This window comes from Lolium rigidum, chromosome 5 (genome assembly GCF_022539505.1).
Source record: "Lolium rigidum isolate FL_2022 chromosome 5, APGP_CSIRO_Lrig_0.1, whole genome shotgun sequence".
In the NCBI taxonomy this organism is placed as follows: domain Eukaryota; kingdom Viridiplantae; phylum Streptophyta; class Magnoliopsida; order Poales; family Poaceae; genus Lolium; species Lolium rigidum.
The window spans coordinates 234464508-234483071 of NC_061512.1; the positions used below are offsets into that span (position 1 = coordinate 234464508).

Here is an 18564-nt window from a genome sequence, read left to right on the forward strand (position 1 = left end):
TGGCTCTCGGGTGTTCTGGAAGCTTCGTGGAATTCTAAGATGCTGGGCGTTGATTTCGTCCAATTCCGAGAATATTTCCTTGCTAGGATTTCCGAAACCAAAACAGCAGTAAAACGAGAACTGGCACTTCGGCATCTCGTCAATAGGTTAGTTCCGAAAAATGCATCAAAACGATATAAAGTGTGAACAAAACATGTAGGTATCTCTATCTCTATCTCTACTACTTAAAAAGAACGAAGTTCCTCTTTTTCCTCCGATCGCAGGTTTCGTCAACCATATTTTCAATAAGACTTTTTTGCCCTCCCACCAATCTTCTATGCAACCCAAAATCTCTACTACTTAAATAGAACGAAGTTCCTCTTTTTCCTCCGGTGGCAGGTTCGTCAACCATATTTTCAATAAGACTTTTTTGCCCTCCCACCAATCTTCTATGCAACCCAAAAAAAAAAATTAGTGTTCCGTAGAAGCAGGAAACCCTCCCGCAATCTCGGCTCGTCGCTCGCCCGTAGATCTTCCGCCCGTCGCCGCTCACCCCGCAGCTAACTCGCCGTAGACCACCTCCCACATCCGATCCGGACTACAGCGTTGCCGTCCTCTCCGCTCCGTCTACCTCGTCGAGGCTCGTCGCCTCCCTACCAATTCCGACTAAGACCAGTCGCCACGAACCTCAACGAGGAGCAGCGGCGGCGGCAAGACCAGAAGTAGCACGCGTCGGGCGGCGGCGCTACACAAATAGCACCAGCAGCGGCATCGCAAAGTGCTGATTTATTCTCGAAAGAGATGTTCCCCGCGCGTCGAGATCCTCCCCGCCGTGATCGGATCAGCCTCCCGTGACGGGATCCAACTCCCCGAAGCCAGGTGATTTATTCTCTGCAGTTAGATGTTAGCTGCTTCCCCGACTACATGCTGGCCCTTGTGCAAGACGTCATCGTCATGCGTTCCTCCTGCAGGTATCTGCTCCGGCATTAGGTCCCTGATGCCACGGCCAGATGGGATATACTCTGCAGAGAGGCAAAGTCCCTCGCGCAGTTTAGCCCCTGGTAGAACAACCACCTCGAGGCCTCGTGCTGCGGAAGAAGCTGGCGGACACCATCCTCCAGTCCGCCCACGAGCGCGAGTTACAGGTCCAGCAATGTGAGTTTTCCATGGGGATCACGACCAGCAAGGTTTTTCCTTCCGCAGACTCATTGTTTGTTCAAGGCAAATAACTGAAACGCATGATTTTTGTTGATGCAGGTGCATGCATCTCCTTGCAGATCAAGGTTTTACCACGTTGGTACATCAATCTTTGATAATACATGAAAACTCACTTTGGGAACATAACAGATCACCAAGTAAAGAAAAAGCAATTGAAATGCATCTTTATATTCAGCTTGGTCAATTTAAATTTCAGAACACAGGGGAGCTTTGGGTTAAAATTTTGTGCTACCGGTGCTAAACCCAACTCCTCAAATACCAGCAAAGTCAATGCTTGCACGCATTTCAAGTTCTAGCTATTGTCCACAGTTTACATCACATCTAATCTTGATACTATTCACCCTTAAAATTAGGGGCAAAAACCGTACTATTTTGTTTCCATGTAGTCTGAGTCTGAATTAATATCTTCAGATCAAGTAATTCACATGGGAAGAAGAAAATGCGTGATGTTACCATCTCAATACATTACTTCGACCTCCTAACTAGCTATATGGTACTGAATATGCCATTTTTTGTTTCATGTCTGCAGGAAACACCATTACTCTTGACTCTTGCACTGATTGAGCTAAGTGATTGCTTTTCATGTAAGTTCTTCCTCTATATTTCCTTTGTGATGATTCCCTCTTCATTTTCAATTACGCCATAACTAAAAGATCACATCTCGGATATTTGTCCTTCGCTTCTGTTGATTATATTGTCTCACTACAATTATTTGACTTTATTGCCTCACTCTCTGTATTTCCGTACTGGTTTTGCAGCAATTTTGCTTTTGCTTTCTGTTTAGGTAGTTTTCAGTATTAGTTTCAAAGGCATGAGCAATTTCTCCATTAATTTTTGTTGCGCTTATTAAAGCCAACTACTAATCCCATCTGCTAATAAAGCTCAGACCAGGAGTACGTCCTTTCATTTTTTTTTTCACTTTGTAAAAATAGAAGCATGGTATTTGGGAATTACCGTGAAATAGCTAAATATTTGCAGGTTTCAATCTGAGCTCCATCCAGCATTTACATCAAGAGGTGCTCTTTTAATAACCATCACCCCTCCAGGTACATTTTTGTTGGCATGTTTTTTTCTCGTCTCTTCGGTTTGGCTGCCTTTTCACTAAATTTTCTCTGTTTGCAGGTTATCATCTGAAGCTGCCCTGGATCATCCAGTTTGAGCCAATACAGGTTACACTTTGGGCCATATATTTCACTTCTATTGTGTATTCGGTCAACAACAGTCTTTTGATGTTTGACGGTTTTCTTTCTACCAAATAGACATTGTGCAAACAAGCTTATAAATTAGTGTTTGCCATTTTCCTTCTAGCTTCTGGACTGAAACTTCCTGGTGGATACTAACCCCCACCTCACTTCCTTCCTACATGCTTGTGAATTTTCTTTGAAAATGTGTTGATAAGATTTTCTCTTTTAGCACTATCGTTATTAGGATTTCTTCTTATCTGATCACCTATTTTCTCGTAATTAATGTATAGAATACTTCAAATTCATAGGGATTTTGGCATAATGCATCCAGTATATCAATCCGTGAAATTACAGACCGGACAAATATTTATAATAAATATCAAGTATAATGTCGAGAAGAAAATGTGAGATAAGAAAATATATCAAACTTCACTTTGTTTCAAGATAAGCATATGGAACATTGACTCTATTTTTGAAGATAAGCATATGGAGCATTGACTATGTGAGATAGTGAGAGTAACATGTTCATTTCAATAAGATTCCCACAATCTTATTTATTTCCTGATCTCACTCTTACTGTGAACATAAGATTGCAGCCTATCAAAATATGGATGCATTATATATATTTTTTACCACTGATAGGTTATGTGATTAGTTGAGTAGCTGGTGTACTATATCTACCTACCTTATTTTTCGTGCAGATATATTCATAATTCAAACTGTGTTGGATAATATTCTCTGATTGGTGGTTATAATGGTGTGACCTGGCTATCATCTCTTGATTGTTTTTCTCAACAAAAAAAAATGATATCCTGGTGCATCTCACATGGATGGGTTCTGTGCGTCGTATGCATCTATTGCTGCAATGGAAGGCTATGTATTTGTTTTTGGTGGTGGGGATGGAGTTTCGCAGTATGACACAGGCATACTACGATATTTAAATGTGATTCCCTATTGGATGGAGATGAAACTCAAACTTATTCAGAAGTTGAGATGTTTAATCCTTTTCTTGGGAAGTAAGTGGATATGTAGTCCATCTATGTGCACTCTGTTTAAAACATACTCCAATGAAATTTGCACCATTTCCCTTAAGAACAAAAGTAACTTGCAGTGAAACATACATCCATCTGTAGGAGGAGAAGCTGGTGAGGTGTTGCTTCTGCAGATCGCAGGTGGACCTATGCGATGGCGGAAGGTAGAGGGTGGCGAGGTGGCGCCTGGGTGGAAGGGTGGTGCCCTTCTCTCAAGGGATAGCTTGGGAGGTATGTCCTCATGAAAAGACACATGTATGCTATATTTCCCATTTTGCTTTAACTTTGGTTTGTTTGTGTTGCCTCAGGACATCCATGGATATACTCTGAAACATGCAATTTTTGTATGTTCTCACTTGTTCATATGCTTGAAATGTATAAAGGTGGCCAAGTACTCTATTTAAGCTATGAAAGGGGTTGTAGTGGCCGATGCCAGAATTGCAAATTTTTGAGTAGCAGTTTGTTTAGGTGTGTCCAAGAATACAAAGATAATTATCACCTCTAGAAATTAATACCAAACCGGAGCAGATGGGGTCAAGCGTGGGGTTGTGGACGGGCTGGAGCATCAGATTGGCTCGGTGCATCGCATCAGAGGGGAAGAAGGACACCTTCCGTGCGATTCATAAAATTGAGTGCTTGGAGGGTTATTTGTGCAAAAAAAATTTAAAGCAACTTGTGTTCCGTTATTTTTTGTGTGGGTTAGTTTAAACCCGAGTTATGTGAGATTGTAAAAAAAAAGAACATTGTGAAAGAGAAAAGGTAGGATCGTGTATCATTTTACTTCTTGACATATTTTAGAGTTTGTAGAAATATCGAGTTAGGAGGTTTGTTTTTAGTTGACGTCTCAGCTCACATGCTATACTTAATCTCTATCTCTACTTACTTAAAAAGAACGAAGTTCCTCTTTTTCCTCCGGTAGAAGTTTTTGTCAACCATATTTTCAATAGGACAATTTTGCTCTCCCACCAAAACACATAAAAAACCACCCACCCCCCATTTCAGCAGAATCTTCAAAATCATCAATTTTGCTCTCTCGCCAACGGTACCTCCATGATTTAAGGAGTAATAAAGCAACTTCATGCCGGCTTCCTTGCCTACGCATGGTAAGTAACAAAATGGCTTGGTCTCCTTCCCTTTTTCTCCTACACTCATTTCAGCAGAATCTTCAAAAGCATCAATTTTGCTCTCCCGCCTACAGTACCTCCATGATTTAAGGAGTAATAAAGAAAATTCATGCGGGTTTCCTTGCCTACGCATGGTAAGTAACAAAATGGCTTGGTCTCCTTCCCTTTTTCTCCTACACTCACGAATCAAGCAAGCAGTTTTCATGAAAACAATTCGGCCCCTGACAGCATATCTCGACCAGATCGGAAAATGCGAACCATATAAAGGTCAGACATGAATGGACCATAGATCTAGGTGTGTGCGAACCATCAGGTCTTCCCGAGCTGCTTTCAGAGAGTTCATGTCTGTATATTCACACATGAATGTTTGCTCGAAAGTTTATCCATCTCCTGATCTATTGCCATCTCCTGTACATGCATGGATGTACCTGTTGTGATCTGCAAGTCAACTTCATTTCTGCAATCAGGAGGTTCCGGTGGTACACAAACAGAAGAGCTTGGGTGGTATTCATTTTTTACCTCATCACACTTTCAGAGAGATATTAGTGATTCTACCATAAATTGAAATAAGGTTATGCCAAGAAAAGATGGCAGACATAGAAGTTACCAGCCCAATGCCTCATTTTAGAATTCGTGCTACATGCCAAGTTTCATGCATTTCAATGAAAAAAAGTTGTATTATCTAAATCAGAATAGGACATGACCTTCCTTATTCATAAGTACTTTATTCATTCAATAATTACTTGCTGAACAGGACGAATTTCTTACCCAGATTACGTCGCTTAATTGGTGTACATTAAGATTGTAGAAATCACCTTCCAGATATTCGGCCCCTGGGCCAAAATGCTCTATACTCTTCTGATTATGCACCACCGGAACCTCCTGACCCCATTCACTTTCCCTACCAGATCAATAAGGTGCTCCTCCCCAATCTGTTCGTCGACCTCAACGACCAGCTCGTGTGCCGCCCCTGCAGTACCCCACCTGCAGCTCTTCGCTAACATACCAACGCAGTCGCTCGTCTTCTTTAGTCCACGATTGTAGTTGTTGTGCGAATCGGGGAAGAACAACCACCACCACACTCTTGAAGGTATCTACCTTTCTGGTGCTTTCTGGCTCTCTCACTGTGGTTATTTGTCTACATGTGATGTAGCACGGCAAGATGCAATTATGTCTCTGTACTGCAATTATGTGCATATACTTGTACCACATGAACTCCTACAGTTTTAGTCAAGCGGCAATGTAATAATCGAAACCATGTTTGTACAGTCTAAGAACTATATTAAGGTGGACTGGTTAACGATAAAATGCAAAATAAAAACAAATCATTTTACCTTCCATCTGGTGCGACGTTGCACATGAGTTTTGAACATGAAGGGCTGGTGATCTGTACTCCAAAAATTCACAATGAAGGTTTGTTCTGTATTGGGAAAAAAGCAGCATCAGGGATTAGTATCAGAGGCGAATTCCTATGTAAACTTTGAATTATAATAATTCTTCCTTGCATCCAGCTCATATGAAAAGATAATACCAACCATAGACCAATATAAGCGAAACACAAGATTTACTTTTGATTTACTTTTATGTTCCCACTTTTTACCTTTATAAGTGCATTTACCTTTGATTTACTTTTCTGTTCCCACTTTTTAAATTGTATCACTTTATGCACACAGTAGTGTTAACTTGAAATAAGATTATGATGCATCAACAGTCAACTCTCTTATTCTTTTAACATTGCAGATGGATCCATCGACATTACTGGATTGAGAGGTAGCAGCAGGACCAGCGCCTCAGACATCGCCGCCACATCTCCAACTCCTCCTGATAGCCTCCAAGGCACCTCCATGAGCTCTCCATCAGTTCCATGCTGCCCCGGATAGCGCAGCCACGGTCGACGATGGGAGGGAACTAAAGGAATGAAAATAATTCAGCTCATCAGCTTGTGTCGTACTAAATGCAAGGATCGAACTGATAAAATTCCCTCGATTAGGCACTGGATGTCTTTGATTTGTTCGTCTTCTGCAGGCATGCTCCTCCCTATTATAAACACAGAAGTTAGCCAGAGTAATTATGAAAGAAGAAGGCCGAATTACAGAGTACACTGGCTTCCAGTAAAGCTGGAGTATAACCCACAGCAAATTGAAAATTTATCACCCGCAGGTAATAAAAAAAAAAGGAGGTAGATATAGTAATCAAACAGACATTTGAGGGAGAGTTCAGTTGCAGTTGAGGGACAATCGAGGCATTTATCTACGAAACATCCAGTAAAGCTATACACACACCTACTCCATTTCTGCATGTATGAATATAACTCTTCTGCAACTTCTAGGCTATAATGAAATTACATATCGCTCCAGCTAAATAAAGAACAACAACATTGCTACAGAAGTTTCCTCAACTTAGTAAAAGAACAAGAACAGGTCATCCAAACCAAGGACAAGCTTAAACTAATGTTGAACTAAATAAAACTGAACTTTTCCGCTGGAATTAGAAGCTAAACCATCGAGTACTGACTAATCTATGCGATGCAAAACTGAATGTATTTTCTCATTCACATTGTTCAAAACAAACAACGAATGTTGCTGTGCTCGGCCAAAATCGTCGTTGATTCCAGAAAATATTCAGGTAAAACAAGGTTCATGCGGGATTACAATCTCATGGCTAAGTTCCTAACGTTCATGTGGAGTACTAAAACTGTAGCAGCAGCGCCAATCTTGCCGTGGTAAGATACAGTAGCAATTGATGTTTTCCTCTATACGTACCTTGGTAAGAACAAGCCCTACGCTGCCGCCGGTGAGCCAAAAGATGACCTGGTTCCAGGTCGCGTCGCGGGTCGCCCTCCGTCGTGGGGAGCACGCCCAGCGTGGCCGCACTCGTGCTCCAGCTCGGCGAAATAGAGCGCACCACCGTCCGCTCTCTCCAGGACGCCACCGAAGATCGTGGACGGCGACGAGTTGCGGAAGCTCCTCCACCGGTTCGAATCCCTCAAGGCACCGCACCACCACAACCACCTCATCCTCCGTGCATTCGCCAAGATCTGGAAGGTGGCCTTCTCTGGCTACGATTGGAGCTCCGCACCACCGCCAACACCACGATTGGAGCTCCGCCCTCACCTTGGCTCTCTCAGATCGAGCACCGCCGCTGTAAATCTGGTCGCCGGTGGAGGAAAAAATGCATTTTGAAGTTGACCTCGATGTGGTAGTTTGGTTCGAGAGGACGGCAATTGAGAGGTTGCAGCGGCGATGTGCGCTAGGGAGACAGGGAGCGGCGGAGACATGGGAGGAGCGGGTGGACCAAGGCGAGGGGGTGGACCGATGCGAGCGGGTGGACCAAGGCATTAGGCACATTTAAAGTGGCTCGGTAGCTAAAATATTAAGATGACTTCTTGATAAAAAATTTAAAAAACTGTATATATCATAAAACAATATCATGAAATTCTAGACAAGAAGTATTTTGTCTAACACCTTTGGATAGATACATTTCACTCGGTATCATGAGATTTTTTATTTAAAAAATAAGGAATTCTTATTACTACTTGCTAGGGTCATCTGACATATTGTTGAAAATTGAGTTTTCTCGACTTAAAACTAAATGATGACAACATGAGAAACTGAGACTTGAAAGATGACGAATTGGTTGTGTGATTGTGGATTCTAATGTCGACCTTCTATTCTAATCATTGGTCATTTCACCATATGTCGATCCACCAAATGCCAACCTAAGATAAATTTGGTCTACTGTTCAAATGCAAGTTTGTTGGGCTACGAGAGCTATTTAAGTTACTCCGGCAACAAAACACAACTCAGGAAAAAATAGATTGGAGTTAAAAGACATGTGTTTTACTAAAAGGAAAGTTAAATTCAAAAGACAAGCCATATATTTTAGTGCATCTTCTACATCTTGAAAAACTAATTTCATTTCTCATCTACATCTTGCAGGTGACAAGCCATGTATCCAGGCACACACAAGCCATGTATTTACATCTTGAAAAACTAATTTGCAGTGCACTTATTTTAGAACCCAAGATCGATGTGGAAGGAAATTAAAATAGCAGAATTTATGATTTCGGACAACAATCTGTTTACACAAATATCAAAGGAACAACAGGCAATAGTGACTCCATTCTTTATGCAACTTCCAACAAATATGACATGTCGTTAGAAGGTTGCATTATATTTATGCACCGTACCCGTGGCAACGCACGGACATTTGTACTAGTTGTCATAAAACTAGCATGGAACATAAGAAATTATAGATACGTTTGAGACGTATCAGTCCCCTTTTTGTTCTATCTTCTGTTTTTGGTTATGTAGCGTTGTATCTCATTGTACTTCACCTGCTATCTTTGTGATTTCCTGCTAACATACAAAGACATAAAGTTTTTTCGAGAAAAACTGCATGACAATTGGCGTGATAATACAGTAAGGGGGATTTGTTGCCAACATGTTGATACCCTTTTATAAGGCTTTTTGCTTAAACTTGAATGATTGATTGTTCATGTCTAGTTAGGTTAGTATATTATATGCTTTATATCTTTTATTGCACATATTATGATGAACACGTGCTGTTAATTTATTTGGTACGTGAATTCAAAATGTAGCAGACATGAAGATTTTTGTTTTGAATCCCACAAACAGATCTTCACAAAATTAGCTTCCAGAATTATGATGAACACATGTTGTTATGTTGTTTGGTGAAGTCAAAATGTAGCAGATCTGAAGATTTTTTCTCGAATCCCGAGTTGTACATCTTTTTCACAATTAAGCTACCCGTATTATGATGAAACGCATACTGTTCTGTTGTTTCTGCTAGAGAGCTTCTTTAAGGTTCGAAACGCTGCACTTGTTCACGACAGGTTTATCTGTATTCTTTTGCAGACTAATACAAGCCATTTCGCTCTAAGATATTTACAAGTTGATAGGCCCACTATAATACACGCTCTTTCACTCTAACATCTTGCAACTGAAAATGGTGCATACATGTTGTTTCTCATGAGATTTGCGTCGACAGTTGAAAATGCTGAGACCAGAAAATCTGCCCCGGATCATCCGCTACGTCTTGAGGACAAGAAGCCGGACGAAGACAAGGAGCCTGGTGACATTGTCTGAAAACGGTTCTGGGAAGTTGCTTGCTGATGATGGAAAATCTGCTGGTTATCGGACGATGTTTCCTTGTTTTGTGGCCTGGTATCGTTGGAAGATTGTTTGCATACGTTTGGATGTCATCTCCCCCGTTCAGTTTCCTGTAATAAGTCTAGACTTCTGTTAATTCTGCTTAGCTGTTTTTCGGACGCTAGCATTAGAAGCGACTTTTCCTTTTGTTGTCGGTAGTTGTAATATCTTGAACATGGTTTCGTTATCTCTCTGGTAATGAAATTCGATCCCTTGTTGGATCGCTAGGAAAAAACATGAAAATCTTTTGTTCGAGTCCCACGCCGAACATCTTTTTCACTAATTAGATAAGCTCCTGCTGACAAACATATTACAGCAACTCCAGCAGTGGTTCTATATTTTGGCGCTGTGGGCTGATGCTGCGCATGGAGCCGGCAATACCTTCACCGGAAGCTGCAAACTGTGGCGGCCAAATGCATGGCAGAAACAACGTATTTTCAGAGGAGCTATAATGCAGCGCCAAAAACATAATATAATGAAAAATAGAGTGCAGTAAAATAGAACATAGACATAAAATAGGATAAAATCAGTTTGATAGATAGTTCCTATTTTTACAAAGTAGTGCGATAAAGCTAAACTAAAACTCGACATCCGACGAGTCCGGTGTCGTGTCTGACACCAGATCCGACGAGAAGAGGTCAATCAAACGGGGGTCATCATCGCCAATGGTTGTCGGCCCGGCGAGCTGCGCTTCGATGAAGGCCCGCTTCGCGCCTTCTCCGCCCTCCGTCGTGCGCGGTCCTCCTTCTTTGCAGCCCGCCTCGTCGCCTTCTCTGCCCTCCGTTTGCGGATGTGCTCGTTCTCGGCGGCGACATCCTCGGGGAAGCGGGCCGCCCAATCGCGCACCGTCCGCTCGTCCCGCTCCGCGATGCGCAGACGACGCTCCGTCTCACGGCGGCGGCCTTGTTCCTCCTGTCTAACGATGTACGGCGGCGGCACGAGACCCTCGGGCTGCTGGCGCATCCACACGTCATGGAAATTCATTGACGATCGCGGGCGCCCGAGCCGCCACGACACGGCGTCGTACGCGTGCGCGGCCTCGTGTGTGGTCACATAGGTGTCGAGGCCGATGCGCTCATCGCCATCACGTATCGCCGCGTAATACTTACCTTTGGGGCGCGCGCGGACGCCGCGGTACCCCGTGCTCGAGACGCGGCCATACCGCGAGCTCGACGCGAGACGAGGCATGGCGGTGGCAGCAGAAGCGTGGCCGCAGCAACCATATTAGACGCAGATGGGCAAATTTCAGCAACCAATGTTCCATATTTTTTTAGCAGGATAACGTCATGTACCACCTTCCCATTAGAAAATAGTACTGTTTAGCCTTCCCCTGTTGGGCCCAATATTTCACTTTTAGTTTGCCAACGCCAACGGCCATCTACATGATAATTGCTATTGGCCTACTTACTCCGGCGATCAAAGCCCAATAACTACAAATGTGCCTTTCTACTCATGCAATTTCGGTCATTTTCTAATGAAACATAGATCATATGATTGGTAAAAAAACATGGAGATTCTACCTAAAAGTTGTTCTTATTTCTTTTGAAGTCTTGGGTTGCAATTTTTGAAATTGCTCATGCCCAATATTAAAATCCTTGATCGCTCCATACCAACATGGAGAACGGTATTTTTAAAAATTCATAAAGTGGATTTTAAATTTAAAAAATCCTAATAATTCCATGATTTATTCTATCAAGTTGCAAGATATTGGAGCGAAAGATCTTTTATTAGTGTGCAAAAATAATACAGATAAACCTGTCATGAACAGGTGCAGCGGTTTGAACCAAATATATCGGAAGATGATGTATTATAGAAGATGTTTAGCAAAAACTTTCAGCACATTGTTGTTGCAGGCAATTAGTCCTAATATAGCGGGTAATTTTTTTTGAAGATATCACAAGTTTATTATGCAAGGAGGTTGATATCGAGGACCCATCAGCCAACAGGGTTCCTCAACATTTTAAGGTAAAGTCAAACAGAAGGGATTGAGAAAAAGGCAAGCAGTATCCCGCAATATCATGGGTAAAAAATTTCAAGATATCTCAAGTTTCTTGTACATAGAGGCTGACATGAGGGGTCCATCAGCCAGCGTCGTCCCTTAACGTTTAAAAGGTAAAATGAAATGAAAGGATAAAAAATGCAACTATTCGGCGATATCATTGGTAAAAAATAATCGAGATATCACACCTTTCTTGTAGTATACTAAGGCTGACATGTGGGACCCATAAGCCAACAACGTCCCTCAAAGTTTAAAAGGTAAATTAAAATGTAAGGGATCGAAAAAAGGCAAGTATCCACAATATCTCGGGTTAAAAAATAATCGAGATATCACACGTTTCTTTTACATAGAGGATGACATCGGGGACCCATCATCCAGCAGTGGAAAAAATCCAAGAAAGGAAACAATTATCGTTCAAAGAGGATGACATGTGGGGCCCATTTTGCAGCAGCGTCCTCAACGTTAACAAGACGGCAGGGCATCCAAAGAAAAACACCAAGTAGGTGAAAAAATCCAAGAAATGAAAGATTTTCGTTCAGAGAGGATGGCATGATGGACCCATGAGCCAGCAGCGTCCTCAACGTTTCAAAGGCGGCAGGAGATCGAAAGAAAAAATCAATGTAGCCAGAAATCAGGGGTCAAAAATAAATCCGAGAAAGAAATGTTTACTGGGGACCCATTTAGCAGCAGCGGCCTCAACGTTTCAAAGGTGGTAGAGATCGAAAGAAAAAGCAAAATAGCCAGAAATTAAGTGCCAAAACTAAATCCAACAAAGAAAACTTTTATTGTTCATAGAGGATGACATGTGGGACTGATGGCGTGTATTTCACACGTTCGTTGGGCAACCCCAAGAGGAAGGTATGATGCGCACAGCAGCAAGTTTTTCCTCAGAAAGAAACCAAGGTTTATCGAACCAGGAGGAGCCAAGAAGCACGTTGAAGGTTGATGGCGGCGGGATGTAGTGCGGCGCAACACCACAGATTCCGGCGCCAACGTGGAACCTGCACAACACAACCAAAGTACTTTGCCCCAACGAAACAGTGAGGTTGTCAATCTCACCGGCTTGTGTAACAAAGGATTAACCGTATTGTGTGGAAGATGATTGTTTGCAGAGAAAATAGTAAAAACAAGTATTGCAGCAGATTTGTATTTCAAGTATTAAAGAATGGACCGGGGTCCACAGTTCACTAGAGGTGTCTCTCCCATAAGATAAAAGCATGTTGGGTGAACAAATTACAGTCGGGCAATTGACAAATAGAGAGAGCATAACAATGCACATACATGACATGATAAGTATAGTGAGATTTAATTGGGCATTACGACAAAGTACATAGACCGCCATCCAACCGCATCTATGCCTAAAAAGTCCACCTTCAGGTTATCATCCGAACCCCTCCAAGTATTAAGTTGCTAACAACGAGACAATTGCATTAAGTATGGTGCGTAATGTAATCAACAACTACATCCTCGGACATAGCGCCAATGTTTTATCCCTAGTGGCAACAAGCACAACACAACCTTAGAACTTTCTCATCATCTGTCCCGGTGTCAATGCGGGCATGAACCCACTATCGAGCATAAATACTCCTCTTGGAGTTAAAAGTAAAAACTTGGCCGAGCCTCTACTAATAACGGAGAGCATGCAAGATCATAAACAACACATATGTAATAACTTGATAATTAACATGACATGGTATTCTCTATCCATCGGATCCCGACAAACACAACATATAGAATTACGGATAGATGATCTTGATCATGTTAGGCAGCTCACAAGATCCAACAATGAAGCACAATGAGGAGAAGACAACCATCTAGCTACCGCTATGGACCCATAGTCCAGGGGTGAACTACTCACTCATCACTCCGGAGGCGACCATGGCGGTGTAGAGTCCTCCGGGAGATGAATCCCCTCTCCGGCGAGGTGCCGGAGGAGATCTCCGGAATCCCCCGAGATGGGATCGGCGGCGGCGGCGTCTCGCAAGGTTTTCCGTATCGTGGTTTTTCGCCTCGGGGGTTTCGCGACGGAGGCTTTAAGTAGGCGGAAGGGCGAGTCGGGGCCGGACGAGGGGCCACACCATAGGGCGGCGCGGGCCCCCCGGGCCGCGCCGCCACGTGGTGTCGCCACCTCGTGGCCCCACTTCGAATGTTCTCCGGTCTTCCGGAAGCTCCGTGGAAAAATAGGCCCCCGGGTCTTTGTTTCGTCCAATTCCGAGAATATTTCGTTACTAGGATTTCGAAACCAAAAACAGCAGAAAACGAGAACCGGCACTTCGGCATCTTGTTAATAGGTTAGTTCCGGAAAATGCACGAATATGACATAAAGTGTGCATAAAACATGTAGGTATCATCAATAATATGGCATAGAACATAAGAAATTATCGATACGTCGGAGACGTATCAAGCATCCCCAAGCTTAGTTCTCGCTCGTCCCGAGCAGGTAAAACGATAACAAAGATAATTTCTGAAGTGATATGCCATCATAACCTTGATCATACTATTTGTAAACATATGTAGTGGATGCAGCGATCAAAACAATGGTAATGACATGAGTAAACAAGTGAATCATAAAGCAAAGACTTTTCATGAATTAGTACTTCAAGACAAGCATCAATAAGTCTTGCATAAGAGTTAACTCATAAAGCAATAAATCAAAGTAAAGGCATTGAAGCAACACAAAGGAAGATTAAGTTTCAGCGGTTGCTTTCAACTTGTAACATGTATATCTCATGGATAATTGTCAACATAGAGTAATATAATAAGTACAATATGCAAGTATGTAGGAATCAATGCACAGTTCACACAAGTGTTTGCTTCTTGAGGTGGAGAGAGATAGGTGAACTGACTCAACATAAAAGTAAAGAGAATGGTCCTTCAAAGAGGAAAGCATTGATTGCTATATTTGTGCTAGAGCTTTTATTTTGAAAACATGAAACAATTTTGTCAACGGTAGTAATAAAGCATATGAGTTATGTACATTATATCTTACAAGTTGCAAGTCTCATGCATAGTATACTAATAGTGCCCGCACCTTGTCCTAATTAACTTGGACTACCGGATCTTTGCAATGCACATGTTTTGACCAAGTGTCACAATGGGGTACCTCCATGCCGCCTGTACAAAGGTCTAAGGAGAAAGCTCGCATTTTGGATTTCTCGCTTTTGATTATTCTCAACTTAGACATCCATACCGGGACAACATGGACAACGAGATAATGGACTCCTCTTTAATGCATAAGCATGTGGCAACAATTATTATTCTCATATGAGATTGAGGATATATGTCCAAACTGAAACTTCCACCATGAATCATGGCTTTAGTTAGCGGCCCAAAGTTCTTCTCTAACAATATGCATGCTCCAACCATGAAGGTGGTAGATCTCTCTTGCTTCGGACAAGACGGACATGCATAGCAACTCACATGATATCCAACAAAGAATAGTTGATGGCGTCCCCGTAAACATGGTTATCGCTCAACAAGCAACTTAATAAGAGATAAAGTGCATAAGTACATATTCAATACCACAATAGTTTTTAAGCTATTTGTCCCATGAGCTATATATTGCAAAGGTGAATGATGGAGTTTTAAAGGTAGCACTCAAGCAATTTACTTTGGAATGGCGGATAAATACCATGTAGTAGGTAGGTATGGTGGACACAAATGGCATAGTAGTTGGCTCAAGGATTTTGGATGCATGAGAAGTATTCCCTCTCGATACAAGGTTTAGGCTAGCAAGGTTATTTGAAACAAACACAAGGATGAACGGTACAGACAAAACTTACATAAAAGACATATGGTAAACATTATAAGACTCCATACCGTCTTCCTTGTTGTTCAAAACTCAATACTAGATGTTATCTAGACTCTAGAGAAACCAAATATGCAAACCAAATTAGCAAGCTCTAAGTATTTCTTCATTAATGGGTGCAAAGTATATGATGCAAGAGCTTAAACATGAGCACAACAATTGCCAAGTATCAAATTATCCAAGACATTATAACAATTTACTACATGTATCATTTTCCAATTCCAACCATATAACAATTTAACGAAGAAGAAACTTCGCCATGAATACTATGAGTAGAGCCTAAGGACATATTTGTCCATATGCTACAGCGGAGCGTGTCTCTCTCCCACAAAGTGAATGCTAGGATCCATTTTATTCAAACAAAACAAAAAACAAAAACAAACAGACGCTCCAAGCAAAGTACATAAGATGTGACGGAATAAAAATATAGTTTCGGGGAGGAACCCGATAATGTTGTCGATGAAGAAGGGGATGCCTTGGGCATCCCCAAGCTTAGACGCTTGAGTCTTCTTAGAATATGCAGGGGTGAACCACCGGGGCATCCCCAAGCTTAGAGCTTTCACTCTCCTTGATCATATTGCATCATACTCCTCTCTTGATCCTTGAAAACTTCCTCCACACCAAACTCGAAACAACTCATTAGAGGGTTAGTGCATAATAAAAATTCACATGTTCAGAGGTGACACAATTATTCTTAACACTTCTGGACATTGCATAAAGCTACTGGACATTAATGGATCAAAGAAATTCATCCAACATAGCAAAAGAGGCAATGCGAAATAAAAGACAGAATCTGTCAAAACAGAACAGTCCGTAAAGATGGATTTTATTAGGCCACCAGACTTGCTCAAACAAAAATGCTCAAATTGAATGAAAGTTGCGTACATATCTGAGGATCATGCTCGTAAATTGGCGTAATTTTCTGAGCTACCTACAGGGAGATAGACCCAGATTCGTGACAAGCAAAGAAATCTGGAACTGCGCAGTAATCCAAATCTAGTACTTACTTTTCTATCAAAGACTTTACTTGGCACAACAAAACATAAAACTAAGATAAGGAGAGGTTGCTACAGTAGTAAACAACTTCCAAGACACAAATATAAAACAAAAATACTGTAGTAAAAACATGGGTTGTCTCTCATAAGCGCTTTTCTTTAACGCCTTTCAGCTAGGCGCAGAAAGTGTATCTCAAGTAACATCGAGAGATGAAGCATCAACATCATAATTTGTTCTAATAATAGAATCATAAGGTACCTTCATTCTCTTTCTAGGGAAGTGTTCCATACCTTTCTTGAGAGGAAATTGATATTTAATATTACCTTCCTTCATATCAATAGTAGCACCACCGGTTCGAAGAAAAGGTCTTCCCAATATAATGGGGCAAGTTGCATTATATTCAATATCCAAGACAACAAAATCAACGGGGACAAGGTTATTGTTAACCATAATATGAACATTATCAACTTTCCCCAAAGGTTTCTTTTTAGCATTATCAGCGAGATTAACATCCAAATAACAATTCTTCAATGGTGGCAAGTCAAGCATATCATAGACTTTTTTAGGCATAACGTAAATACTTGCACCAAGATCACATAAGGCATTACAATCAAAGTCTTTGACTCTCATTTTAATGATGGGCTCCCAACCATCCTCTAGCTTTCTAGGAATAGAAGTTTCAAGTTTTAGTTTCTCTTCTCTAGCTTTTATGAGAGCATTTGTAATATGTTTTGTGAAAGCCAAGTTTATAGCACTAGCATTGGGACTTTTAGCAAGTTTTTGTAAGAACTTTATAACTTCAGAGATATGGCAATCATCAAAATCTAAATCATTACAATCTAAAGCAATGGGATTATCATCCCCAAGGTTGGAAAAAATTTCAGCAGTTTTATTACAAGCAGTTTCAGCAGTTTTAGCAGTTTCAGGTAATTTTGCGTGCTTTGCACTAGGAGTAGAAGCATTGCCAACACCAATTATTTTACCATTGATAGTAGGAGGTGCAGCAACATATGAATCATTAGCATTGCTAGTGGTGGTAATAGTCCAAACTTTAGCTACATTTTCCTTTTTAGCTAGTTTTTCATTTTCTTCTCTATCCCACCTAGCACGCAGTTCAGCCATTAATCTTACTAGTACAAATGCCCGTGCGTTGCCACGGGTATCAAAACAAATCAGAGATATCATAATATACTACACCATGATAATACCAAACGTAATAACAAGATAACATTGTAATGCATCTGCATGATTCTAAGTTCTAGGTCTTCTTGTTACTCTTCAACGGTAAGTCCCACACCTGTGTTCCAGGTCGTCATAACTGTCAACTCAACAACCTCTCATTTTGGATGTATTATTGTCTCACAAAACATGAGTGCTCGAAACACATGTATAATCGAAGGAGTACTTCTTTTCTGATTAGTCTAAACAACACTTTGATATTCATAAATATCCAGAGACACCCCTAGATTGTACCCTTCTGTGTCAAACATACAAAAGAGGATTAGCAAATCTTCAATAATGGATGAGGTAAAAAAAAACTCTATCGGTAGGGCAGTGGTGCAGATGCTACCTTTTTTAGGCAATAATTCCTTAACCGCTCCAAAAAGAGGATAACCATGGAAACCAAGAAAAATGGTTGAATGCCACGGGTCACAAATGTAAATTTGATGCACATGAAAATTCACGTGTATGAAAAGAGAGCCACATAATATTCCAAAAATAACACCATTCTTAAAATTTTACTAAAAACCACATGTTTGTGCAACGCACCTTTCCACAGATGTACCTTAAGCTACTCAAAAGGCAAGAAATCTAGAAGTCACATCTACCATAGTAATTTATCAAAATATATTCTTAAACGACACATACTTATGTATATTTCAAGCAAAAAAATATAATTGAACATCACAATATTAGCATTTGTTGCATTACCAAAATAATGGATGGTCCTCTAGATACAGGTGCATTGTCTGATGCACAATTTATAAATAGATTGTAACGACATCATTGAACTGGTTTCTGAAAAATGAAATTAATAGATGCAAACTATCCAC

The 18564-nt window shown here is 41.2% G+C and overlaps 1 protein-coding gene across 6 annotated transcripts; it reads left to right on the top strand.

Moving 5' to 3' along the window:
* The first annotated feature begins 492 nt into the window (after nt 1-492).
* LOC124654470 lies at nt 493-4196 on the top strand. 6 transcript variants are annotated; one of them, XR_006988366.1, is made up of 8 exons: nt 493-858; nt 951-1134; nt 1237-1276; nt 1727-1781; nt 2176-2243; nt 2320-2366; nt 3493-3643; nt 3721-4196. XR_006988366.1 is itself a non-coding variant. In XM_047193467.1 (3 exons), exons 1-3 carry the CDS (start codon nt 3208-3210, stop codon nt 3915-3917), a joined length of 516 nt encoding a protein of 171 aa, XP_047049423.1. In that variant the 5' UTR covers nt 2785-3207; the 3' UTR covers nt 3918-4196. The 6 variants fall into 6 exon arrangements, 1 of the variants encoding a protein (XP_047049423.1); XR_006988364.1 differs by having other exon boundaries at nt 1237-1272; XR_006988365.1 differs by having other exon boundaries at nt 1237-1272; nt 3515-3643.
* The last annotated feature ends 14368 nt before the right edge of the window (nt 4197-18564 follow it).